Below are 27,865 nucleotides of genomic sequence, written 5' to 3' on the forward strand. Positions count from 1 at the left end.
TATTGCACTTCTGTTATGTTAAATGATACTCTTCAGTCATCGTTGGTTCCGTTCTTGCAGGATTTTTTACCGACTGCAGCAATGTCGGAGATTTGATGTTTTACTAGATTCCTGATATTTATGGTATACTTGTGAAATCATCATAGGGGAAAATCCCCACTTTATTGCTACCTCAGAGATGCTGTGTCCCATCGCTTGTGCACTGACTATAACGCCATGCTCAGACTCGCTTAAATCTTGATAACTTGCCATTGCAGCAGCAGTAACCGATCTAACAACTGCACCAGACACTTGTTGTCTTACATAGGCATTGCTGACCACAGTGCTTCTGCCTGTTTACAAATCTCTGTATTTGAATAGATATGCCTGTACCAATTTCTTTGGCACTTCAGTGTATATGAGTATAGAGCATATAGCCCCCAGTGACTGACACGATTTTCTTATTCTTATCATCCATACTTTCTAACTTATAAACTACTTTTGACGTGCCAAAACATACTAGAACAAATAAAAGTCTATAAAACGCTACACACTACAGCGTACTTGCAGTGAGACAGTCACAATTGCTAAAATCCAGTGCCCGTGGTATCTGGCCTGAGGAGCACCACAGTTCTGGAACCACTGCATTCAGTGCTGTAGAATCTTAGAATGTACTCTGTGCTAAAACATAATGAAGCATTTCAAACAGAACAAACCCTTCCATCTCAACCAGGATGGATTCCAAAAACACCAATCATACGAGACTTAACTCTTGCTCTTCATACATGACATCGGAAAATCAGTTAGGTGGATGTAGTATTTCTTGAATTCCAAAAAGGATTTGGTCCTGTACCACAACACTGATTATTAACAAAAATAGTATCACTTGGCATATCAAATACAATCTGTGACTGAAATGGGTGTTTCTCGGTAGGTGCCCACAGCATGTTATGGATGGAGAGTCGTTGACAGATATTGAAATAACTTCAGATATTTCCCAGGAAGGTTTGTTAGGGTCCGCACTGTTCATGTAGCACATTAATGACCTGGCAAACAATATAAATAGTAACTTCTGACTTTTTGCTAGTGTCACAGGTACCTACATTGAAGTATTATCCGAAAAAAAGTCCGCTCAAATATCCAGCTCTTTAAGATATACAAATTGGCAACTTGATTTAAGTCACAGTATCCAACAACTACAATATCAACAAGGCAATAATGGAATCAGTCAACTCATACAAATACCTAGGTGTAAAAATTTGTGTGGATATGAAGTGGAATGATCACATAGGCTTAATTATTCGTAAAATAAGTGGCAGTCTTTAGTTCAGTGGTTTAATTTTGGGGAAATGCAGCCACGGTACAAAGGAGATTGCTTTCTAACTGCTGGTGCATCCCTTTCTATAATGTTGCTGAAGTGGGTGGGACACATAGTCAATAACACTAACAGGGGATATTGAGTGTGTACGAAGAAGGGGTGTATGAATGGTCATAGGTTTGTTTCACTTGTGGAATGGTGTCACAGAAATGCTGAAAAACCTGAATTGATAGATGTTTCAAAATAGAAGCCATGTACCCTGTTAAAACCTATTTAAAACGCACCAACAACTAGTATTAAGTAAGGGATCTATAAACATTCTACAAATCCTTACACATTATTCCATCAGGGATCATTAAGACTAGATAAAACTAATTGCAGTGTGCACAGAAGCAATCCACATGTGAATGGAACAAGAAGAAACCATAATCCTTGGACTTTGTGATGGTTTGCAGAGTATGGGTGTGGATATAGATATCTTGTAATAAAAACACAGGTTTTGCTACTGGAATTGGGAATGGCATTGGAATGTGCTTAGTGCTAGCATTAGATGGACCAAGTTACAGAAGTACAAACAGTTTGGCAAAAAAAGTTGTTATTTCATTTGCTCAAAATGTACATACAAGTATATTAGAAAAAAATTAACACCCTCTAAAGACTTTTGTTGACAAAATGGCATTAAGAAGTCCACTGTGCCCACTAAATGCCCCCACTGTTAGAGGTTTTTCAATTGTGGCATTCTGGATTGGAAAGGGGGCAGGGGCTTAAAACTACCAACCATTGCTGCTACAATACCTCTCCATGAGGAGCTACAACATTGACTGCAGCATTATGAGAATTACATTCTACAGCACTGATAATTAAGTTGGTTTGTTTCCACAAACCAAATGGCAAATATGTAACAGCATAAATGACGTTTATTGCACTACATCAAAACTATTGTTCTTGTGAATAAGATGCTTGAAGACGAACACTTTAAGTGCAGTACGCATAAATTATCAGTGACTTTGTGGATGATATTTTTGTATCCCTGAAGATACACAAGCACTGTTTGTTGTTTATGACACCCTAAAGTGCAGCAGAGTTAACACTAAGTTCAAATTTCATGCTCTCAAGGAAAGTGGGAGGAACACAAAAGTCTGAACAAAGTGTGGGAAAAGCCAAAGTCATCATGAGTTAGAAATAACATTCCAAACAGATACAGTGTGAAGTTCAAAATAACACCAGGGCCAAAGATAGCAAACAAGGTGTGAAGCAAACAACAAAGTGACATATACTCCAGCAAACTAACTTGGCCATGGCATGGGCCATGCCTGAATAGCAAGTAGCTGCACCCACATCACACATGGTTCGTGCTTGCAGCAGCTGCAATGGCCCTGGCATTAATAGTTAGTGATGCTGTAGAATCTATACTGGCCAGTGACTTCATTTCCTTATCACTGTTGCTGGCCATCAGGGACGCAATAATATCACCCCCCTCTTACTGTCAATGCCTACTGCATGAGATGTCACCTGAGCTGGTGACACAGGGGTGGGAGAGCTGCTGGAAGTATCACATCTCTGTTGAGGTACAACAAAATTATAACTGGTGCCTAGGGTGCCTGACCATCACAGCTAAGGAACAAGTTTTAACATAACTTCATGATACTCATCCCTAGGCATATAAAGCATATCAACATAGTCTCTATTAGCATGTGTGATGTGTATATTTACAATTGCACTAGTGACCTCAATGAAAACAGAGCTCTCCTAAAAGACGTTCTGAAAATGACTGTTGGGTCAACATTGTAATATGTATGCTGAATGTCATAGTTCAGTTGCTAAGCATATCTCCAGCACTAACAAACCGATCAATAAGAAAAGCATGATCTTAGCATAATTGAACTTTCCAATACACTTGCAGCTTTGCTATGTATGTCTGACCATGAAGGTGCAAAGTGACTGAATTCGTGAAATATTTCTCACAGCCAAAACTGTTACATGAAAGTGACTTGAAAAAGAACATGTCAAATTCTTTTGTATTGTCCATAATTAATACTTGTGATACTCTATTAGATTTCATCTGCCTTGGTAATAAAGATTACAACATTACTTCCACGTGTGAAAAGAAAAAAAAGTTGAATAAAATTTCAGTTCATTTGCTGCGTATTAAAATGAAAATTAATTTATCATTACACATTGTTGGGTCTGGTGGTCTAGTGGCAAAGTGGGTACATGGAAAGCAAAAGAAAGGAGGATTGAATCCTGGTTGCACCACAGAATTTTTCAGTCTGCCTTTAACCTAGCCTTCAACTCTCAATAATGTAAAGATTCACCAGGAATGACAAATGGTTTTGATTTCTGGTAGAGTTACTGGGATAATTTAGGGAAATGTAAAATGAGATCTTGGTGTCTAGTGAAAAAACTTGAATGAGGCTGTTGAGCCACATGAAATTCTTACTCACATTCATTAATAATTCAAAAGATAGACCATCATATTATTACTATTAAAAAAGGACTAAGATACAGGAAGCTGCTGTTTCAAATTAAACTTCAGTCATATTGACACACAGAATTATTTAATATTTTAATAATACTGAGTCCTTTGGCGGTCCACTCATAGTATTCTTTTCTAAATGTCCATCAGAGACTGAAGACAAAACAAGAGTAGAGACACGTTTAGAATAACAATATTTACTGATTTTTCATAAAAAGTCAGTTCTCAATAAATGTTCCATGAGTTGGAGGTTGCCCTGTTGCACTTCCAATTCTTAATTTTCGTAGGCTCAGCTGCTGCTCTCTGCTGGCATTAACTACAATCATTTTTGCTATTTGTTTCACAATATTGTTCATAAAGTGCATTTCCATCAACTGGAAAAATATTCTCTTGGCACTCTGTACTGACACAGTTACACACAAAATAAAACAGAAATGGAACATTTCAGCTGATTTCTCATCCCTTCTCTCATTCTCATTTAAAATAACTTTATTTCATTTCCATTTTAGTATCTTATTTATAATGTTTCAAGATATTCACTTGCAACTCTTTCTGGAGGAAAGTAAAAGCTGTATGTTGCACCCACTAATAAAATTTGTTGTACCATGTCAGGGCAACATGCCTGTCAAGGGATCAGTGATGGGCAGTAGCATGATGGGGCTCAGGCTATCTATTGTAGTGGAATATTTCATCCCTGGAGGCAGCTTGTCCATGCTTGCTTCACTGATATGGGCTGGGGATCCACTGAGATTGGAGGAGGACAATGATCCACCGGTATGACATAGGTGCCCATAGGCTGCCATGACAGATCTCCGCTTGGCACTGCAGTGGAACACACTTGCTAGAGTGAAGTTCACATTGAGATGGGGCAGGTGGTGGGCATGGGGGAGACATTCTATGCCAGCTGGGAAGCTAAGTAATGATGAGAGGCAGTGGCTCGATTGGATGATGTGCCAAAGTTGTTGCGGGCATTTGGACTGTTGTTTTAGGTACATGCTCTTGCCCTCTGTACTGTGTCAATGACAGTGGCCGTCAATGACAGTACTCAGCAAATTTCATGTAGAGTGAGTTACATTATGGGATGCGAAAGAGAATTCATCTAACAAGTAAGATATACTGAGCAGTGGGATGATGATGTATGTGCCCACAACTGCAGTTATTGTTTCATCTTTTCTGGGAGCTTGGACTGGGGACTGAACAGTGAAATCATGGGTTTATGGTTTGTGATCAAATGGAATCTCATGCCATACAAGTAAATGTGTACATTATTCATTTCATAAATTGTGGTGGCTCTTGTTTGGCAGGTATATGCAATTGGTTGGTCTATCTGTCAGTATTTTTGGGGGACAATATTGCACCAGACCAATAATCCGAGGCATTTATCACAAGTGTAAGTGTTTTGTCTATAGTAAAATTCGCTAGCCATGGTGTGAATTTAAAATGCTGTTTCAGCTGCTTAAAGGTCTTTTGGCGAGTTGTGGACCATACAAACTTGATGCCTTTATTTCATAATTGGTTCAATGGGTACATGATGTGGGCCAACTTGGGCATAAATTTCCCGTAGTATGTAACCTTACCAAAGAACAAACTCAGTTCTTTCTGATTTTTGGAAACTGGCAATTTGTCTATGGCATCGATAAGCTCTGCTGTCAGTACTAACCCCAATTTGTTTAATACATGTCCCATATATTTAATCTGAGGTTGAAAAAAAACTGCATTTTTTGAGTCAACAGTGGAGAGCATTGGATTAAAGTCAATGTACAAGTGATTGTAGAATCTGCAAGTGTTGCTCACGTAGCCCATAATGATAATGCCAACCAAACAGCTGGCACACTGTGGTATCTTTTGGATGAACTGCTCTTAATACTTTTGGAAAATAGTGGGAGCATTTGTGACTTCAAGTGGTTATCTATTGAACTTATTCATTGCAAAGTATCTGTTGTGGTTCCAGATCTACTGGCAGTCAAATTTGAGTACACCAAATCAATTTTTTGAGGTAGTGGCCCTGATGTCTAACTTGGCTATCAAGTCTTTGGGATGCAGAATTGCATATCGATCTATATTAGACTATGCATTTACTTGGCTTTGATGTCACCACAAATCAGTAGTCTCATTCGGTTTAATGATTACCATGGGTGAAGCCTGTTGACTTTATGCGATGGGAGTGATGACATTCATGACCAGCAGTCCATTGAATTCCATTTTTAAAACCTTCTGCATTGTAAAATTTACTGGCAAATGTAGCTGGGATGAAGATTCTACTGATACATGTGCAAAATATTCTTTTTCACAGCCCAGCAAAGGATCAAATAAATGCCCACAGTTTTGGCATAATATATCTTGGAATGTACTTAGAAACTAAATTAAATTGCAGATTGATCTGGAATCTGACCAGTGAAAATGCATCTAGCCCAGAAAGGTTGGTCGACACTGGCAAAGCTACTACCAATAAATGATCTATATACATTCACATACTTATCTGTTGCACTGCTCTGGCCTTTGAGAGGTACTGAGTGATTATTATGAGTGACACTGTTGTGCCAGTTCCAACATGAAACTCCACTTTATACGAGCTGATTTTAAGTGTAATCACCAGCTTGCCGGAAGTTTCAGTGGATGCTGTGGACAATGACGTGATCTTATGCAGTGGAGTGTTGTATTTTGGTGGTGATGTTAGATGACTGAGACACATGTGAGCCAGAGGTTCTCTCTTATCGCAAACCTAGCAGACTCCTGTGCAATGCAGTGTCAGTGCTTGCTGCAACACTCAGGGCATAATCTGAGTCACATTTCCAGGTTTTGTTTACATGTACAGCATGGGGCTGAAGGAAACAATGGAGCAGAACAGCATGTTATTGTCGCTGCTTGCACTGATTGGGAATTGTGGTGAACTATGTGCACAAAGCCTTAGGCACCTACCAATGTTGTGGAGTGGTTATTACAAACTACTGTTCTGTTACATACATGCCAGCCTTTTGCAGATTTCTTTTGAGTTGAGTAGCTGTTAGTGCTGAGTAAAGTAGTGCTTGCTTCTGTGAATATTAAAATCCCACTGCTTACTGCGTGTGGCACTCTCTCTTGAAGTGGCGTTGCTTGGCAGCTGTTCTCATGACCTGATACTTGCAATGACCAGACGTGTGGTCCTTACTCTCCTGATGTGGAGTAGAGCAGGCCTCCACCATATCAACCAGCACAGGCTCTGAAAACATCATGTGAAACTCAGTTCATACTTCTTCACATCTTGAAAGCTGTAGCTTAAAGTAGTAAGGTAGCTGCAGAATTTCTTGTTGCTGAAAAGCATTTAACCTTAATGCATCTATGCTTATTACAGGAAAATATGATTTTAGGGGTACCAAGCAAAATTTGTGACTTGATTGAGGAATTCTTAGTAGGGAGGACACAGTATGTTAACTTGTATGGAGAGTCATCAACAGATATAGAAGTAACTTCAGATGAGTCCCTGGGAAGTACATTAGAATTTTTGCTGTTCATGTTGTACGTTAGTGATCTCTGCATAATATAAAACTAACCGACCTCAGACTTAAGGCAAATGATGCAGTTATCTATAATTAAGCTGCAGAAATATTCAGTCAAATCTTGATAAGATTTCAATGGGGTGCAAAGATTGGCAATTATGTATAAAAGTTCAGAGCGTAGGACACGTGATGTAGTCAGCCAACAGCAACATCGCTGTTAAGTAGCACGAACACACAAACAGGAAAAGTTAATAGTTTAAATTAACATACATAGTGTTGCTACAAGAAAAGCAAAGCTTTCACATATAATACTGGTCTCAAGCTGCAAGAGAAGCTTTCGCATATACTGTTGATCTTTCTTGCACGTGTTACACTTTATGATATATCACACAAATGTGCGAGTAAAATTTTTAATAATGGCATAAATGTCTGATCTCCAGGGTTCGAAATTCTTCTAAATGGCTCGTCATCAAAGAGTTGATTTTTAAATGAGAGTCAAATGCTCTGTGATTTAATAAATTCATGGTACATTCTTGCACTTCGTTCAACTTAAGTAAAAGGATATTTACTTTGAAAGTAATGCTTTTCAAACCACTATTCGCAATATTTTCCCGCGACCTGTTAGAAATAGGTTCGTTTCAGCAGTTGTCAGAGAGCGCAGATAACAGGCGACACCGCGCTTGGGTAGCTATCATGACGTAGGAACCCGTATGTCGCACGTGTAAAACATTGAAAGATCATACATTATGTCATAAAAGAAACATCAGAGGATACCGCAAGAGCATCGGAATTTCGTGAACCATATTCAAATGTTCACATTTAAAGTGCATACTTACTAGGCACATTCGTATGTCCAGATTCCCAATGAAGTAGACCTCGACCTGATATTAAGCTTTTCAGTGTGGTTTTTCGGGATGTAAATTTTCTTGGAGCATCAGTACTGTATTATATCATGCCTGGTTCTTTATTATGGCATAATGTCACAGTTGAAACTAGCCAGTACTGTGGAATTCAACATTTCGTTTCAAATACATTGACTGCCTCTGCGGAAAAGGTTAACAAAAGCCAAATTTCTTTAGCAAACAGACAAAAATAACTTCATAGTTCCGCAAGGCGATTAATGCTCGACTGTCAGAAAGGGGAAATAAAATAAAATCTGAAACTAATGACATATTTTAGCCTACCGTAATTATGTGAATGTGTTTTAATTCACTTGATAGCTCCCGGCCACAAATGTCCGTTTTGTTTTCATTTGAGGTGAGAGTAAACAAGGGGAAACAGCAAAATCACTAAATGTAAACACGCGTCACGTGGAGACTACCAACTATAACTCAGACTGCTCTGCACATCAGCCCCGGATCTATGACATTTGCGGAAAAAAAAAAATCGAATTTTCAAAATATGTTCATCTTATAGCGCACATCTTTCTGAAAAGTCTGAAACATAAAACATATGTATTCGAGGAAATCTAAGATATATTATTTGGTCGCAAATATGCCAAAATGCAGTGCCACGCCTCTTCATAAAACATTTTTCTGCCGCACGCCCAAACTATATTCAGGAGAGTGGTAATTGAAATGCCCTGTGGTGCCTCTCCTGGTCCCAGTAGGCCGGTTTGACAGCCTGCCTGTCTCCCAATTAATAGCGGATGGGATTATTTGTAATCGAGAGAATAAGAACTCTTCAGAAAATCTGAAATCTTTATTGCCTATTAGTTAATAACTTGCTGTTTTGTGTGACATAAAATGAAATATGGGATATATAAAACCAATACTGACAAGAGATAAGCAAGAAATTACACATTTCTTCAAACTTTAGCTCCTAGCATTTTTTCTCTCTAAGCTTGCTACAGCTTTACATTGCGTGCTTTCCTTTCTGCGAAAGAATCTATTACCTCATCAAAGTTCGTCAAACGTTTTGCTACATGAAAAATCGAAATGTCATTATCTAATACTTAAAAAGCTGTTAATACAAATAATACCCAAGACTAGTGTGGTTTCTTGATCTGATTACGTTTATTTTGTCACCGTCTGTTAGATAAAACAAAATAGGCCTTTCTAATATAGCAGCAATTTTGTAACACACCAAATAAACGAGACTGTTTTGGCACAAATGGTCATTTTTATAACACGACAAAATATAATCGACGAAGTACCAATATAAAATGCGTATTAGGCCTACTTCAAGCAAAAAGCTTTATGTAAGGAAATAGTTTCACATTTCATTCATAAGCACCAGCTTCTCAAGCATGAGATCGAAAAGTAGTTTTACGAAGTTTTCATATAAATTTTGGAATCGTCTTATGCTTCCATAATTTGTGTGATGTCCCCGTTTCTTCTCCTTCCTCATTCTAACAAACAATCTTGTTATCATCAATTCTGTAGCTATTGCTGCCACTGTCAAAATTTGTTCGCTGGATTAACTTCACTAACACTGCCAGAATCACAGGTTTAGTTATCCCGCGATTATTTTCCGGTTAGGCGTTATTACGTGTTCGAACAACGCGTTTTCCGCGTTACTTCCAGAATAGAACTTACCCGGCTGCTAGCCGGGGACTGTATTTCTGGTCCTTACTAGTGTAGCGATCTGGCCAAAAATTTTCTGTCATAATTTCATTTTATTGGATACACCGAGAAGAAATGCGTAATCTTTCTCGCCTGTTATTCCTGTCAGTCGTTTATTTCCATTCTGGTAGTCTGAATCTATGGATTTCGCTAGTAATTATAACAATGCTGATCATTCGCAAACCCAATCAACCACATAATCAAACAGCAATTGGCATTCATCCGTTCGGCTTTAGTCCCTCAGCTCGTATAGCCCCGTCCCCTTTTGTCTGCGGAAAGTTTATTTCTAGATGCGACGAGGAGTCTCCTGACACTATGCATGCATTCAAAAGTCAACTTATGATTCATCCAGAAATCAACTTAAAATGTGTTCGAAAATGTTCAAAAACCAACAGGGAAGCGTTTCAATATCATATGAATAATCGCTAGACAAACGTGCGCTGGATGCTAGGCGCTTTGTGAAACAAGTTTTTTTTCCTCAAGAATATGAATTTGGCGCCCCCTTTTCCCGGTAGCACATCTAGCTGCTTGCTGCGACTGCTTACACAGCCAACAGCCACATTCCTGTGACTCAACTGCGCATGCGCATGAGCCCGCGCGTAACTGCTAAAACAAATCGAATGTAAACAGTTGCTAGTTCACGCTCAGTGGAGGCAATTTGTTGTTATGGCCGGTATTGTTGTTGTTGTTGTTGTGGTCTTCAGTCCTGAGACTACTCTATCCTGTGCAAGCTTCTTCATCTCCCAGTACCTACTGCAACCTACATCCTTCTGAATCTGTTTAGTGTATTCATCTCTCGGTCTCCCTCTACGATTTTTACCCTCCACGCTGCCCTCCAATACTAAATTGGTGATCCCTTGATGCCTCAGAACATGTCCTACCAACCGATCCCTTCTTCTAGTCAAGTTGTGCCACAAACTTCTCTTCTCCCCAATCCTATTCAATACCTCCTCATTAGTTACGTGATCTACCCACCTTATCTTCAGCATTCTTCTGTAGCACCACATTTCGAAAGCTTCTATTCTCTTCTTGTCCAAACTAGTTATCGTCCATGTTTCACTTCCATACATGGCTACACTCCATACAAATACTTTCAGAAACGACTTCTTGACACTTAAATCTATACTCGATGTTAACAAATTTCTCTTCTTCAGAAACGATTTCCTTGCCATTGCCAGTCTACATTTTATATCCTCTCTACTTCGACCATCATCAGTTATTTTACTCCCTAAATAGCAAAACTCCTTTATTACTTTAAGTGTCTCATTTCCTAATCTAATTCCCTTAGCATCACCCGATTTAATTTGACTACATTCCATTATCCTCGTTTTGCTTTTGTTGATGTTCATCTTATATCCTCCTTTCAAGACACTGTCCATTCCGTTCAACTGCTCTTCCAAGTCCTTTGCTGTCTCTGACAGAATTACAATGTCATCGGCGAACCTCAAAGTTTTTACTTCTTCTCCATGAATTTTAATACCTACTCCGAATTTTTCTTTTGTTTCCTTTACTGCTTGCTCAATATACAGATTGAATAACATCAGGGAGAGGCTATAACCCTGTCTCACTCCTTTCCCAACCACCGCTTCCCTTTCATGCCCCTCGACTCTTATAACTGCCATCTGATTTCTGTACAAATTGTAAATAGCCTTTCGCTCCCTGTATTTTATACCTGCCACCTTCAGAATTTGAAAGAGAGTATTCCAGTTAACATTGTCAAAAGCTTTCTCTAAGTCTACAAATGCTAGAAACATAGGTTTGCCTTTTCTTAATCTTCCTTCTAAGATAAGTCGTAAGGTTAGTATTGCCTCACGTGTGCCAACATTTCTACGGAATCCAAACTGATCTTCCCCGAGGTCGGCTTCTACCAGTTTTTCCATTCGTCTGTAAAGAATTCGCGTTAGTATTTTGCAGCTGTGACTTATTAAACTGATAGTTCGGTAATTTTCACATCTGTCAACACCTGCTTTCTTTGGGATTGGAATTATTATATTCTTCTTGAAGTCTGAGGGTATTTCGCCTGTCTCATACATCTTGCTCACCAGATGGTAGATTTCTGTCATGACTGGCTCTCCCAAGGCCATCAGTAGTTCTAATGGAATGTTGTCTACTCCCGGGGCCTTGTTTCGACTCAGGTCTTTCAGTGCTCTGTCAAACTCTTCACGCAGTATCTTATCTCCCATTTCGTCTTCATCTACATCCTCTTCCATTTCCATAATATTGTCCTCAAGTACATCGCCCTTGTATAAACCCTCTATATACTCCTTCCACCTTTCTGCCTTCCCTTCTTTGCTTAGAACTGGGTTGCCATCTGAGCTCTTGATATTCATACAAGTGGTTCTCTTCTCTCCAAAGGTCTCTTTAATTTTCCAGTAGGCAGTATCTATGTTACCCCTAGCGAGACAAGCCTCTACATCCTTACATTTGTCCTTTAGCCATCCCTGCTTAGCCACTTTGCACTTCCTGTCGATCTCATTTTTGAGACGTTTGTATTCCTTTTTGCCTGCTTCATTTACTGCATTTTTATATTTTCTCCTTTCATCAATTAAATTCAATATTTCTTCTGTTACCCAAGGATTTCTATTAGCCCTCGCCATTTTACCTACTTGATCGTCTGCTGCCTTCACTACTTCATCTCTCAGAGCTACCCATTCTTCTTCTACTGTATTTCTTTCCCCCATTCCTGTCAATTGTTCCCTTATGCTCTCCCTGAAACTCTCTACAACCTCTGGTTCTTTCAGTTTATCCAGGTCCCATCTCCTTAGATTCCCACCTTTTTGCAGTTTCTTCAGTTTCAATCTGCAGTTGATAACCAATAGATTGTGGTCAGAATCCACATCTGCCCCTGGAAATGTCTTACAATTTAAAACCTGGTTCCTAAATCTCTGTCTTACCATTATATAATCTATCTGATACCTTTTAGTATCTCCAGGATTCGTCCAGGTATACAACCTTCTTTTATGATTCTTGAACCAAGTGTTAGCTATGATTAAGTTATGCTCTGTGCAAAATTCTACAAGGCGGCTTCCTCTTTCATTTCTCCCCCCCAACCCATATTCACCTACTATGTTTCCTTCTCTCCCTTTTCCTACTGACGAATTCCAGTCACCCATGACTATTAAATTTTCGTCTCCCTTCACTACCTGAATAATTTCTTTTATCTCGTCATACATTTCATCTATTTCTTCATCATCTGCAGAGCTAGTTGGCATATAAACTTGTACTACTGTAGTAGGTATGGGCTTTGTGTCTATCTTGGCCACAATAATGCGTTCACTATGCTGTTTGTAGTAGCTAACCCGCACTCCTATTTTTTTATTCATTATTAAACCTACTCCTGCATTATCCCTATTTGATTTTGTATTTATAACCCTGTAATCACCTGACCAAAAGTCTTGTTCCTCTTGCCACCGAACTTCACTAATTCCCACTATATCTAACTTTAACTTATCCATTTCCCTTTTTAAATTTTCTAACCTACCTGCCCGATTAAGGGATCTGACATTCCACGCTCCGACCCGTAGAACGCCAGTTTTCTTTCTCCTGATAACGACGTCCTCTTGAGTAGTCTCCGCCCGGAGATCCGAATGGGGGACTATTTTACCTCCGGAATATTTTACCCAAGAGGACGCCATCATCATTTAATCATACAGTAAAGCTGCATGTTCTCGGGAAAAATTACGGCTGTAGTTTCCCCTTGCTTTCAGCCGTTCGCAGTACCAGCACAGCAAGGCCGTTTTGGTTAATGTTACAAGGCCAGATCAGTCAATCATCCAGACTGTTGCCCCTGCAACTACTGAAAAGGCTGCTGCCCCTCTTCAGGAACCACATGTTTGTCTGGCCTCTCAACAGATACCCCTCCGTTGTGGTTGCACCTACGGTACGGCCATCTGTATCGCTGAGGCACGCAAGCCTCCCCACCAATGGCAAGGTCCATGATTCATGGCCGGTATTACACTATCAAATATCTTTGTCAAAGATTTGATCAAAGATGTGATCAAATATTCCGTCAAATATATTTGACAAAGATCTTTGACGTAGTGCTAGAAGGGGTATTACACTGTCATCAACTTTTTCGTCAAAGTTCAAGATGTCTGACAACAACTTGTTATTAACCGCAGCAGTTGTACGTACCCCAATTGCATTGTGTGCACATGCGGAAAAGAAGTGGGGGAAAAAATGGAACCATACATACGAGGTTGATAGTCTTAAAAGTCCTGGGATTACAACTTGATAATAAATTCAGTTGGGAGGAGCTCATCCCAGAACTGCAGAAACGCCTTAACAAATCTGTTTGCAATTCGAGTGTTAGCAAACATAGGCAACATAGAAATGAAAAAGCTTGCATACTTTCATTCCATAATGTCATATGATATAATATTTTGGGGTAAATCTTCAAGTCAAACAAAAGTTTTCAGAGTCCAAAAGCGTGTAATACGTATCATTTGTGGAGTAAATTCACGGACGTCCTTGTAGAAACCTCTTCAAAGAACTGGGTATACTAATTACTGCCTCTCAGTATATTTACTCCTTAATGAAATTTGTCGTAAATAATATATCTCTTTTTCCAACAAACAACTCAGTTCATACATACAATACCAAGAACAAAAATGATCTACACAAGGACTTACAAGCACTTACTTTAGTTCAAAAAGAGGTCCACTACTCAGGAACACTCATCTTCAGTAATTTGCCAGCAAACATAAAAAATTTAGTTACAAATAAAGATCAGTTTAAAAGGAGCCTGAAAGACTTACTAGTGGCCAACTCCTACTCCATTGACGAAATTTTTAATAGAAACAAATTATGTATTGTATTTATTCATACTATTAGTATTGTTATTTCAGCTTAAAAAAATTGACATGTTCCACATCCACGAGGATCTCCTCAGCACGGATCTATGGAACGAAAAACTAATCTAATCTGGGTGAAGCCGTGGGTTTTACGACGACACGATAAAAGCATTCAACAAAACTTCTTACGTCAGCTTACAGTGGAAGACGTCAAGTGGTACTGCATATTCTTCTTAAAGCCTTTGACACATTTTCAATTGGCAGACGCTTGCATGAGCACTGTGTGTCGTCGTTGTATATGGCACATTTCCTTTGCAAATTTAAGTTATTTTCGTGTTTTTCTCTCGTTTATGTTTTATTGTTGAAGTATTGTTCTGCAGTGGAGGGATACAGTAATATCCTTTGTTAGAGTGTCGGTTCCTACCAGTCAAAACTACAAAAATTTAAGTGAAAACTAAAACAATGAAAAATTCCCGGAATTCTAAAATTATCTCGGGTTTTTCCCGGTTTTCTCCCAGATGAAAAAATTCTCGGGGTTTCCCTGGATCTCCTGGGTCATATACACCCTGTACAACTACCAGTATGTAACAATTTGTTGGGATATGAAATGGAATGATCACCTGCATTCAGTCATAGCTAAAGTGTGTGGCAGACTTAGTAGAATAGTACAGTTGGTGAGAGCTGATCCGTGGCAGCTGGCAGCACTGTTGCCAGCTTCAAACTCTGTGAAGTGCAAATGGTTGCTCACCGAAACAATAGTCATCTATAGAGCTATGACAACACATAGGCATTGTCACAGATATGTCTACAAAATTGCGTTACGCAATTGGTTGAGATAGGTGGGCAAAATAGCTACACTAAGATCACTTCAACAATCAGGGATTGTCTCTTACCAACTTTTCTGTGAGGAAATGCAATCAGTTTCTAAGGAGATTGCTTACAAAATACTTTAAGATATGTCCTAGAATATTGGTCAAGTGTGTGGGACCTGTACCAAATAGGACTAACAGGGGATACTGACAATATAAAAAGGTGAGTTGCATGAATGATCACAGATTTGTTTGACCCATTGCAGTGGGCAACAGAGATGTTGAAAACACTAAACCAGACACAAACTATCCCATGAAAGCCTACTTATAAAGTTTCAAGAACTGATGAAGTGATTAATCTAGAAATATACTACAGCCTCCTACATATTACTCCTATAGGGATTATGAAGACAAGATTAGACTAATTATAGCATGTACAAAAGTGTTCAAGCACTCATTCTTCCTGCGCTCCACTTATGAATGGAACAGGAAGCAGTCCTAATAACTGGTACAATGGGAAAGTAATCTCTGCCAGGCACTTCATAGTGGTCTGTGGAGTATGGATGTGGATGTAGATGTAGATGAAAAATTGTTTATTCATATTTGCACATGGAGTAAGTCCTTGTCACCAACTTTTGCATCTCTGCAGATATGTAAACTTCATTTGTATTGTATGACACTTTTAGATTGCAGTGGAGCTGCCACTAAGTTTAAACCTCATACTTTTGAAGAAATTGGTGGAAACTCATACTTCAAATAAGTGTGAGGAAAGCCACAGCCACCATGAGCTAATCTTAACAGTCAAAACAAGTCTAGTGCGAACCTCCAAATATTTGCAATATATAGCAAACAACGTATGGAGCGAAAGAATAAGTGACATATACTGCAGCATGGTTATGGTTGCACTCAAATATTAAATAGCTCTGCCCACAACAAAAATGTTTCACACCTGCAGTGGTCTTGGTGTGAACCATGTGTGGATATAGCAGTTTAATCTATGCAACAGTGGTTTGGGGAGAAAGTAAGCTCGTGTTCCAAAGGTAGACCAACAGACTGTTAAGCATGTGGTTGGCTCATGAGCATAACATGTTTGCATCGTTTGAGATGGAGGGCCAATGTGGAAGCTGTCCTTATCACCTTGTCTATTTGCCCAGAGAGTGAGAGGGTTGCCGTTCCTTCATCAGGCTCTGAGCAGGAACTTGGGGCAGGTGTCTGCTAATTATAGGGAGTGCCAATGTTGGGCACATTATGGAGTCCCTTAGGAAGCTAGCGTTCAGGGCTGGAAAGACAGCCAATGCACACTCGATAAGTCTGCTGGGGGGCCTCATTCGAAATGTGGAGGTGGCCTTGCCTGTGGCTTTCAAGCGTACAGGATGCATTCATCTGCAAGTTGTGGTTCACGTTGGCGCCAATGATGCCTGTAGCATGGGTTCTGAGGCCATCTTCAGTTTTTACAGGTTGCTGGCAGATGTGGTGAAGACTGCTGGCCTCGTACACAGGATATAAGCGGAGCTTACAATTTGCAGCATCATTCCCAGAGTTGATCTTTGGTTTGGAGACAAGTGGAGGGTCTCAACCATAGGCTTCATCATCTGTTACAGTCTTGGCTGCAGAATTCTGGACCTGCATTAATGGTTGGGGATTTGTAGGACTCCTTTTGATAGGTCAGCAGTGCACTACACAAAGGAAGCAGTTATTCAGGTAGCAGAGAATTTGTGGAGTGCACATGGCAATTTTTTAGGCTAGGCCGGAAGTTTGAGGTACTCTCATGAACACTTGACAGTCAATGTGCATATAGGGAAATCAGACAGTGTGTCAGTAAATTGGTGAAGTATTAGTAACAGAGTTCCTGAATTTACTGCCCACCAGGAATGTTCTCAAACTTAAATTATTCTTGGGACTGAGAGCTGGCTAAATCCCGAAGTAAAAAGTTCCGAGGTATTTAGTGAGCCTTGGATGTTTATCAGAAAGACATATTATATGCCGTATGAGGGGTAATATTCACTGCAGTTGACAAGAATATTGTCTCTACTGAGGTTGAAATTGAATGTGATAGTGAAGGTATCTGGTCATGCATAACAGGTCTAGATGAAACCAAGTTAATTGTTGGATGTTTTTACTATCCACCCAACTCCGCTGTGACAGTTCTAGGCTCATTCAAAGAAAGTCTTTGGTCAGTTGTGCATAAATAACCAGATCATGCAGTACTAGTTGGTGATGACCTTAACCTGCTGGATATAAACTGGGACTGTCTTGGATTCATTGCAGGGGGTACAGACAGAGAGTCCTGAGAAATACTTTTGAACATGTTTTCCGAAAACTGTCTTGAGCAGCTACTTTGGCAGCCCACACATAAAGGAAGTATCTTGGACCTTGTCACTTCAAACAGGCCGGACTTTATTGATAGTGTCAGCATAGAGACAGGGATTTGAAACAAATACTAACAAAGAGATACAGGGGCTGGCCAGTACAAGATGCGTGAATGGCTAAAGAGGAGAGGGAAAAAGGAGAAGACTGAAGAGTAAATGGGAGTGAGGTTGGTTAACGTAGGTTCAGTCCAGGTGGATGGTGGGATGAAGGGATGTGTTGGAGTGCAAGTTCCCATCTCCACAGTTCCGAGGGACTGGTGTTGGGTGGGAGAAGCCAAATGGCACATACGGTGTAGCACGTTCCTAGGTCCCTAGAATTATGCTGGAGGGCATGCTCTGCTACTGGGTATTGGACATCTCCTAAGCGGACAGTTCGTCTGTGCCCATTCATGCGCTCAGCCAGTTTAGTTGTCGTCATACCGATGTAAAAGGCTGTGCAGTGCAGGCATGTCAGCTGATAAATGACATGTGTTGTTCCACATGTGGCCCTGCCTTGAATTGTGTAGGCTTTACCAGTAGTGGGGCTGGAGTAGGTGGTTGTGGGGGGATGCATGGGGCAGGTTTTGCAGCGGGGTCGGTTACAGGGGTAGGAACTGCTGGGTAGAGAAGGTGGGCTGGGAATATTGCGGGGTTTGACAAGAATGTTACGGAGGTTAGGGGGGGGGGGGGCGACGAAAGGCAATTCTGGGTGATGTGGGGAGAATAATGTCAAGGGATGATCTCATTTCAGGGCTTGACTTGGCGGAGTAATTTGTTGATGTATTCGAGGCCAGGATAATGTTGGGTGACAAGGGGGATGCTTCTGTGTGGTCTGGGGGTAGGAACATTGTTGTTGGACGGGGAGGAATGTATTGCTCAGGAGATCTGTTTGTGGACAAGGTCTGCAGGATAGTTGCAGGAGGGGAAAGCACTGGTCAGATTATTGGTGTAATTGTTGAGGGATTCGTCACTGGAGCAGATACGTTTGCCACGAATACCTAGGCTGTAGGGACTGAAGCATTTGATGTGGAATGGATGGCAGCTGTCAAAGTGAAGGTACTGTTGTTTGTTTGTGGGTTTGATGTGGACAGAGGTGTGGATGTGAGCTTCAACAAGTTGAAGGTCAACATCCAGGAAGGTGGCTTGGGTTTTGGAGAAGGACCAGGTGAAATTCAGATTCGAAAAGGAGTTGAGGTTATTGAGGAAATTAAGGAGTGTTTCTTCACCATGAGTCCAGACCACAAAGATGTCATCTATAAAACTATACCAGGCCAGGGAAAGCAGCTGTTGGGTCTTCAGGAAAGCCTCTTCCATGTGGCCCATGAAGAGGCTGGCATAGGATGGAGCCATCCTGATTCCCATGGCCGTTTCCCTGATTTGTTTGTAGGTCTGGCCTTCAAAACAGTACCTGCACTCCAACACATCCCTTCATCCCGCCATCCCCCTGGACTAAACCTACATTAACCAACCTCACTCCCATTTACTCTTCAGTCTTCTCCTTTTTCCCTCTCCTCTTTAGCCATTCACACATCTTTTCTTCCTACATAGTTGTGTTTATCTTTATACTATATACATCTTTACTTCTGTATGCATCCTCTTTGGTTTGAAGCTGGCACAGTACTTACAGTAGAATATCTTTGGCTTCCCTCTGATGACCATGCCTCCATCCTTACTACCCTCCCTGTTTACCTTTCCCTGTTGCTTCATAACCTGGGTTGTGAGTAACTGAATCTACTTTCCCTTCTTCCCTTTTGCCCCCACTCTCCTCCCTGATGAAGGAACAAAGTTCCAAAAGCTAGGAATGTAAATTTTCTGTTCTGTTTTGTGGATCTGTCGGCTGTACTGAGCTGAGGTAGGTACTGGCCAGCCCCTCTATCTCTTTGTTAGTATTTGTTTCACATCTTTAAATGAGATTTTCCATTCGTAATTAAGAGACAGGGGTTAGCAGTCATGATGTCATCATCATAGCAATTATGGTTACGAAAGTTAACAAACCAGTTAAGAGGGCTAGGGGAGAGATTCTGCTAGGATGGAGTCCCAATTCAGTTTTACAAAGAGTATTCTACATCATTGGCCCATTACTTAGTTTTCTTTTATCGTGAATCTCTCAGCCAGAGCAGTGCCAAGTGACTGTAAAAAAAGTGCAGGTGACTCCTGCATATAAGAAGGGTAAAAGAACGGACCCACATAATTACAGATCAATATCCTTAACATTGGTTTGCTGCAGAATTTTAGAGAATATTCTGAGTCTGAATACAATAAATTTGCTACAGACCAAAAAAAGCTCACCTCCATGGATCAGCATGGCTTTAGAAAGCATTGCTTGTGCGAAACCCAGCTTTCTCTTTTCTCACATGGGATACTGTGAAATATGGATGAGGGGCAACAAGCAAATTCCATATTTCTAGATTTCTGAAAAGCATTCAACACAGTATCCCACTGCAGACCGTTAACAAAGGTATGTGCATATGGAATAGGCTCCCAGGTATGTGACTGGCTAAAAGACTTCTTAAGTAATGGAATCCAGAACGTTGTCGTTGATGGTGATTGTTCATTGGACACAGGGCTAACATCACGAGTGTTTCAGGGAAGTGTGACAAGACTGTTGCTATTTTCTATATACATAAATGATCTGACAGGCAGAGTGGGCAGCAATCTGCAGTTGTTCACTGATGATGCTGTGGTGTACAGGAAGGTGTCAAAGATAAGTGACTGTAGGTTGATATAAGATGATCTACACAAAATTTCTACTTGGTGTGATGAATGGCACCTGGCTATTAATGTAGAAAATTGCAAGTTAATGCAAATGAGTAGGAAAAACAAACCCCTAATGTTTGGATACACCATTAGTAGCATGCTGCTTGACAAAGCCATGCTGTTTAAATATCTGTGCATAATGTTGTGAAGCTGTGTGAAATGGAGTGAGCATGTGAGGATTGTGGAAAGGAAGGCGAATGGTTGATTTCGGTTTATTGGGAGAATTTTAAGAAAGTGTGGTTCATCTGTAAAGGAGACCACATATTGGATGCTAGTGTGACCTATTTTTGAGTACTGCTCAAGTGTTTGGGATCCACACCAGGTCGGTTTGAAAGAAGATATCAAAGCAATTCAAAGGCGAGCTGCCACATTTGTTACCGGTAGGTTCACTCATCATACAAGTATCAGGATATGCTTCAAAAGCTCAGGCGGGAATTCCTGGAGAGAAGAAGATATTCATTTTGAATCTTGCTGAGAAAGTTTAGAGAACCAGCATTTCAAGCTGAGTATAAGTATCCTACTGCCACCATCATAAATTTTGTGTAGGGACCACTAAGGTAAGATATGAGAAATTAGGGCTGATAAGGAGGCATATAGACAGTCATTTTTGTCTTGCTCTATCTGCGACTGGAACAGGAAAGGAAATGACTAGTTGTGGTACAGGGTACCCTCTGCCACACACAGTATGGTGGTTTGCAGAGTAAGTATGCAGATGTAGATATTCAAAAAACGCTTCCTACCAAAAAAGTTATATACCCAGAAATGGAGGAAGAAACAAAATGAAATATTGTGGGCTAAGAGGGTATGTGGTGTTATTTCAGTAGTTACAAAACTGCAAATTTATAAAGAACTTGGCAGTATAAGCCCACTTATCAGTACAGCATTGCACCCCCTATGCCCTAGATGCATGCACTTATTTGGTCAGAGGGGGCCTCATTCAACTGGTTCTAGTTGTCCTGTTCACTGGCACTGGCACAAAGTTGGCTTCCAAGCTGGTCCCACGCATGTTCTGTCGGGGGCAGATCTAGGGATCCTCCTGTACACAAGAGTACCTTAACATCATGATGATACTTCATAAAGACACAAGCAATGTGAACAAGCACTGTCCTGTTCAAAAAGACACTATGAGGTATGACACAGGATGTCTGTGATGCACCATTGTACCATTTGACTTCTCTCAAACACTACCAGCCATGACCTGAAGTCATACCTGATAACTCCTCACTCCACGATGCAGGAATAACACTGCTTTGCCAGTCCAAAACACTGAATGGATGGCGCCTCTTCCTCAGGTCACTGCTGTACTTGCCAATGATGGTCATCTGGAATGGAGAACAACCATGATTAATCACTTAAAACACAATGCTACGCCTTTTATCAGCAGTCCATGTTTCCCAGTGACAGCACCACTCTAAATGAAACCATTTCTGTTATAGTGTTAACATCAGCCTGTGCTTAAGACAGTAGTTCCATAGTGTGGCTGCTGCTAGTATCTGACCAATGTGCAGAATGACACAGAATGTTGCAAGGAGTTCATTACTTGTTCTCGGATGGCAGGCACAGATGTTGTAGTTATGATGTGCTAGGTGCACAATAGGCCTACCCCTCCTTGTGGTGGCCACACATATTTGACCAGAACTTATCCCCTTGAGTATGGCTGACCTCACAATCCTATTCAGTCCAACAGGGGACCACCGACATATCTGAATGTGTCACAAAGCTAGATATTGCACGATATGACCAGCCGGTCAAATGGAGACCCACAATGAGGCCCCTTTCAATCTCATTCAGGTGGTGATAACACTGTCCTACATGAGTATGTGGCATCTCCATGTCCTCCCCATTCATCACTCAACATCTGACACTGTTCACTCCCCTTATGTACCCCACCAGGCCCGGTAACAACTTGAATGCACTCTGGTAGCCATTCTACCTGGTACAGAGAACTGTAATGCCAATCATTTACATACCTGTCAATGGTGTATACGTGCCTAAAGTAACACTGAGATCTGACATGTCTTCTGGGTGCTTCACTTTTTTGTCCCACACTGTATCAGAAGAGTTTGTAACACTGTCAACAAATGTCACACGTACACTTAAGACATAGAATATTTTTTTCAATTCCTTTGTAATTAAATGCTGTAAAGCAATACTTATGCTGAAATCCTGTAATTAACATTGAGTATCATGTGCATGTATTGAATTAATTATTTTTGTGTTAAGAGAAGCAAGATGACTGATCCATACATAGGAAATATTAATAGGAAGGGTGATGTAATTGTGAGTAAGAAAACCATTACTGCCTAGTTCTGGATTGGCAGAAATCAGTTGACTTCCTCCTGATAATATTTTGTGTGCGGTTGGTGCGAACACTGGAGAATTAATAATACAGTACTCATGACTATAGTAGCTGTCACAGAGCACTTGTCATGTTGTGCTGAACCAGTGAGTACATGCATAGTGCCAGCTGGCACTGCATGATGAAAGTGAGGTTTGTTCCCTCTGCTCGCTCCCCCCCCCCCCCTTTCTCGTTAGCTAATGTACTGGGAGAATGCAGTACTCACGTCTACACGTCTATCGTAGCTGTTACAGAGCAATTGTCATGTCCTGCTGAACCGGTGAGTACATGCGTACTGGCAGCTGGCACTGCATGATGAAAGTGAGGTTTGTTCCTTCTGCCCCCCCCCCCCCCCCATCTTCTTGTTAGCCAATGTACTGGGAGTCAATAGGCAGAACTTGTGACCTCCGCTCCCTGCCCTTCCCTGAGAATTCATTCAGGATGTTGTGAACAAACTACACTTGAATTTATTCTGAATAAGCAAAAACTTTTTATAGCAGTTTAATGATAATTATTGATGCAGTTACTAAAAACTAGTTCTCTCTGTTAATAAACATTGACTCATTATGCGTACATCATAGTGGGATCTGTAGAACACAATGAATAAACACACAGAAAGAATAGTCATATTCACCACGAAGAAAGACCAATCACATACAGATCCTACAAACAAGCTTCACAATGTCTAATTTTCAAACAGCAACAATCTACCTCAAGTCAGCAAAATTCAGAGTTACTTTCAGCACAACACTGCAAATGACAGATGACAATAATTAACAACCAAGGCAATAAACCTTTTTGTCAGCCAATATTCAGGGCATTATAAACACAACTGACAACCAACAATTGACAATATCAATTGCATGTGGCCCTCTTTTGGGTAGATTCTACTGAGTTCACATTCCTGCTCAATGAACACAAGGGAAGAGGTGTCCCTCACTAGTTCAGCTATATGTCCACGAAATATTGACCAACTGTAACATCTGACTTCTACACATTCATCTTGCATTTTGTGGTACCAGAGCACAGTCTGTGAAGCGACTTCCATATCCTTCAGTTTTCCAAATGACTAAAAGGGTTTCTGTGTGACTAGACCATATAAGATAGGAACTTATCAGCTCTGTAATACAGTAACATAATGCAAATGCTGCTGATGTCTCCGATGTGGATGACTGTAGGCTCCATACCTTTGCATGGACCTTGTCACATCCCAGGTGGTGTCCAAGTTTTTGACAGCTTGCCTTTTCTTCAGGTGGAAATGCACATTTGAATGTTGAATGGGCTTGGCTTGGACTGATTTTTCCAGCAATATGAAAATAATTTCTTCAGTGCTTCAGATAACTTCTGCTCCAACCCACCTTTTCAAAAAATTCAGCTACAGCAATAATTGCAGTTACTGGCAGAGATTAAATCCTGGACTGCTCCTGATAGTGATAAATAAACAACAGTGGATCAAGCACACTCTTCTCAGTTGATCCATTCATCCAAATTCTTTGCATATTTCTCTCTGTTTAAAATTCCACAAACTAGCTTGACTTTTTGAGAATATCACTGACTAAATAAATGTGATACACTTTGGTGGTGCTACAGCTTTTATTAAGAATAAAAGAGCTTAACATCCCTTCAGTGATGACGTCATTAGAGGTGTGGCATACGCTCAGACTGACAGAAGAAAATGCCATTTTAAAAGAAATTATACCTGAAATGGAGTTTTTTAGGAAATCTGTGAAAAATCTCTTGCCTGGACGAGTATTTGAATTGCCGTTCTCCCAGATGAGGGTTCAGTACATTAACCACTAGCTCAGTAGTTCTTATGAGGAAGTCAACAATCCACTGTCATCTACATCTACATGGTTACTCTGCAATTCATAGTTAAGTGACTGGCAGAGGGTTCATCAAACCATTTTCATACTACTTCTCTTCCATTCCACTCTCGAATGGCGCGTGGGAAAGAGGAACATCTAAATCTTTCCGTTTGAGGTCTTATTTCTCTTATTTTATTATGATGGTCATTTCTCCCTACGTAGGTGGGTGTCAACAAAATATTTACGCATTTAGAAGAGAAAGTTGGTGATTGAAATTTCGTAAATAGATCTCACCACAAAGAAAACCACCTTCGTTTCAGTGACTGCCACCCCAACTCGCGTATCATATCAGTGATACTTTCACCCCTATTGCGCGATAACACGAAACGAGCTGCCCTTCTTTGCACTTTTTTGATGTCCTCCATCAATCCTACCTGGTAAGGATCCCATGCAGCAATATTACAGCAGAGGATCGACAAGTGCAACATAGGCTGTCTCTTTAGTGGGTTTGTCGCATCCTCTAAGTGTTCTGCCAACAAAGTGCAGTCTTTGTTTCGCCTTCTCCACAATATTATCTATGTGGCCTTTCCAATTTAAGTTGCTTGTAATTGTAATTCCTAGGTATTTAGTTGAATTGGCAGCCCTTAGATTTGTGCAATTTATCGTATACCCAAAATTTATTGGATTTCTTTTAGTACTCATGTGGATGACAACGCACTTTTCTTTGTTTAGTGCTAATTGCCACTTTTCGCACCATACAGAAATTCTCTCTAGATCATTTTGTAGTTGGAATTGATCATCTGATGATTTTACTAGACGGTCAGTTACAGCGTCATGTGCAAACAATGTAAGGGGGCTGCTCAGATCATCACCTAGATCATTTATGTAAATCAGGATCAGCAGAGGGCCTATGACTACCTTGCAGAACGCCAGATATCACTTCTGTTCTACTCGATGAGTTACTGTCTATCACTACGAACTGTGACCTCTCTGAGAGGAAATCACGAATCCAGTCACACAACTGAGACAATACTCCATATGCACCCAATTTGATTAATAGTCGCTTGTGAGAAATGGTATCAAAAGCCTTCTGGAAATCTAAGAATATGGAATCAATCTGAGATCCCTTGTCGACAGCACTCATTACTTCATGGGAATAAAGAGCTAGCTGTGTTGCACTAGAACGATATTTTCTGAATCCGTGTTGGTTATGTATCAATAAGTCATTTTCTTCAAGTTTATTCTTAATGTTCGAGTACAGTATATGCTCCAAAATCCTACTGCAAATTGAGGTCAGTGACATGGGTCTGTAATTCAATGGGTTACTCATATTTCCTTTCCTGAATATTGGTGTGACCTGTGCTACTTTCCAGTCTTTAGGAACAGACCTTTCGTCAAGTGAGTGGTTGTATATGATTGCTAAGAAAGGCGCTATTGTGTCTGCATACTCTGAGAGGAACCTGATTGGTATACCATCTGGACTGGAAGACTTGCCTTTCTTAAGTGATTTGAGTTGTTTCGTAACACCTAAGATATCTACTTTTATGTCAATCATGCTAACAGCTGTTCTGGTTTCGAATTCTGGAATATTTACTTCGTCTTCTTTCTTGAAGAAATTACGGAAAACAGTATTTAGTAACCCTGCTTTAGTGGCACCATCATTGGTAAAACATCCATTGCTATTGCGCAGTGACGGTATTGACTGTTTTTTTGCCACTGGTGTATTTTACACATGACCAGAATCTCTTTGGGTTTTCTGCCATATTTTGAGACAATATTTCATTGAGGAAACTATTAAAAGCATCTTGCATTGACGTCCGCACTAAATTTCGAGCTTCCGTGAAACTTAGCCAGTCTTGGTGATTTTGCTTTCTTTCGAATTTGGCATGCTTTTTTTAATTGCTTCTGCAACAGTGCTCTGACGTGTTTTGTGTACCATGGTGGATCAGTCCTGACTCTTATTAACTTACGCGGTATGAATCTATCTATTGCTGTCGATACTGTATCTTTGAATTTGAGCCATATCTGGCCTATACTTCCATAATTAGCTTGAGAGGAATGAAGACTCACTCTTACGAGGGCATCAAGCGAATTTTTATCTGCTGTTTTAAATAGATATATTTTCCATTTATTTTTAGTGGATTTGGTTGACATGGTTTTGAGCCTCACTACAATGACCTTGTGTTCTCTAACCCCTGTACCCGTCGTGGCGCTCTCTATTAGATCAGGATTATTTGTGGCTAAGAGGTCAAGTGTATTTTCGCAACCATTTACAATTTGTGTGGGCTCATGAACTAATTGTTCAAAGTAATTCTCAGAGAAAGCATTTAATATAATTTCGGAAGATGTTTTCTGTCTACCACCGGCTTTGAACATGTATTTTCGAGGGTAGATTGAAGTCTCCACCAATTATAACTGTATGAGTGGGGTACTTATTTGTAATGAGATTAAAGTTTTCTTTGAAGCACTCTGCTATTATATCATCTAAGTCGGGGGGTCGGTAGAAGGAGCCAATTATTATTTTGGTACGGCTGTTGAGTATAACCTCTACCCATAGTAATTCGCAGGAACTATCTATTTCTGCTTCACTACAAGATAAACTACTACCAACAGACACAAACGTACCACCACCTACTTTATTTAATCTATCCTTTCTGAGCATGGTTTGCGCCTCTAAAAATTTCGGCAGAATTTATCTCCAGCTTAAGCCACCACCACCTTTCTGTTCCTATAATGATTTCAGCTTCAATGCTTTCTAGCAGTGCTTGACACTCTGGTACTTTTCCAATAACATGCAGAAAAAAATTTGTGAAACAATGACAAAGTTTATGATATTTTCAACCCATGAATTATCTAGGCCAGCTGTTTCCCCAACTGACAAGAGTAAAATCCAGTGTGACAAGTGTAAAAGGCAAGGATCAAGTGTTAGGCACTTAGTCACAATTTATCACCAATATTTTTGTTTCAGTCTTGATGATTCGAGCTGATTCACCCTTTACTAGGACCTGACGGGCAATCCGAGCTGCCCTTAAGTTTGCTAAACTGTTTTGTTTCACATATATTGGTTCCCTCTGACACTGCTTTTAGTTTGTATTTCAGTATAGAATGTGAGGTGTCATATTATCTACTTATAAATCTTTATTTTTCTGGTTCTATAAAATAGCAGGCTTTACAAGGGATTACCAATTATTTAAACAAGAAA

The 27,865-nt window shown here is 40.2% G+C and overlaps 1 protein-coding gene across 1 annotated transcript in view; it reads right to left on the reverse strand.

Moving 5' to 3' along the window:
* Positions 1-21,838, reverse strand: part of LOC126416104 (uncharacterized) — a 32,557-nt gene extending 10,719 nt beyond the window's left edge. The window contains exons 1-2 of the mRNA XM_050083605.1: positions 21,731-21,838; positions 6,834-6,972 (exon numbers count right to left, since the gene is read on the reverse strand). Of these exons, the coding sequence (XP_049939562.1) occupies positions 6,834-6,955 (122 nt within the window). The 5' untranslated portion in view covers positions 6,956-6,972; positions 21,731-21,838. The remainder of the gene's footprint in view (positions 1-6,833; positions 6,973-21,730) is intronic.
* Positions 21,839-27,865: the final 6,027 nt, after the last annotated feature.

This window comes from Schistocerca serialis, chromosome 8 (assembly GCF_023864345.2).
Source record: "Schistocerca serialis cubense isolate TAMUIC-IGC-003099 chromosome 8, iqSchSeri2.2, whole genome shotgun sequence".
In the NCBI taxonomy this organism is placed as follows: Eukaryota; Metazoa; Arthropoda; class Insecta; order Orthoptera; family Acrididae; genus Schistocerca; species Schistocerca serialis.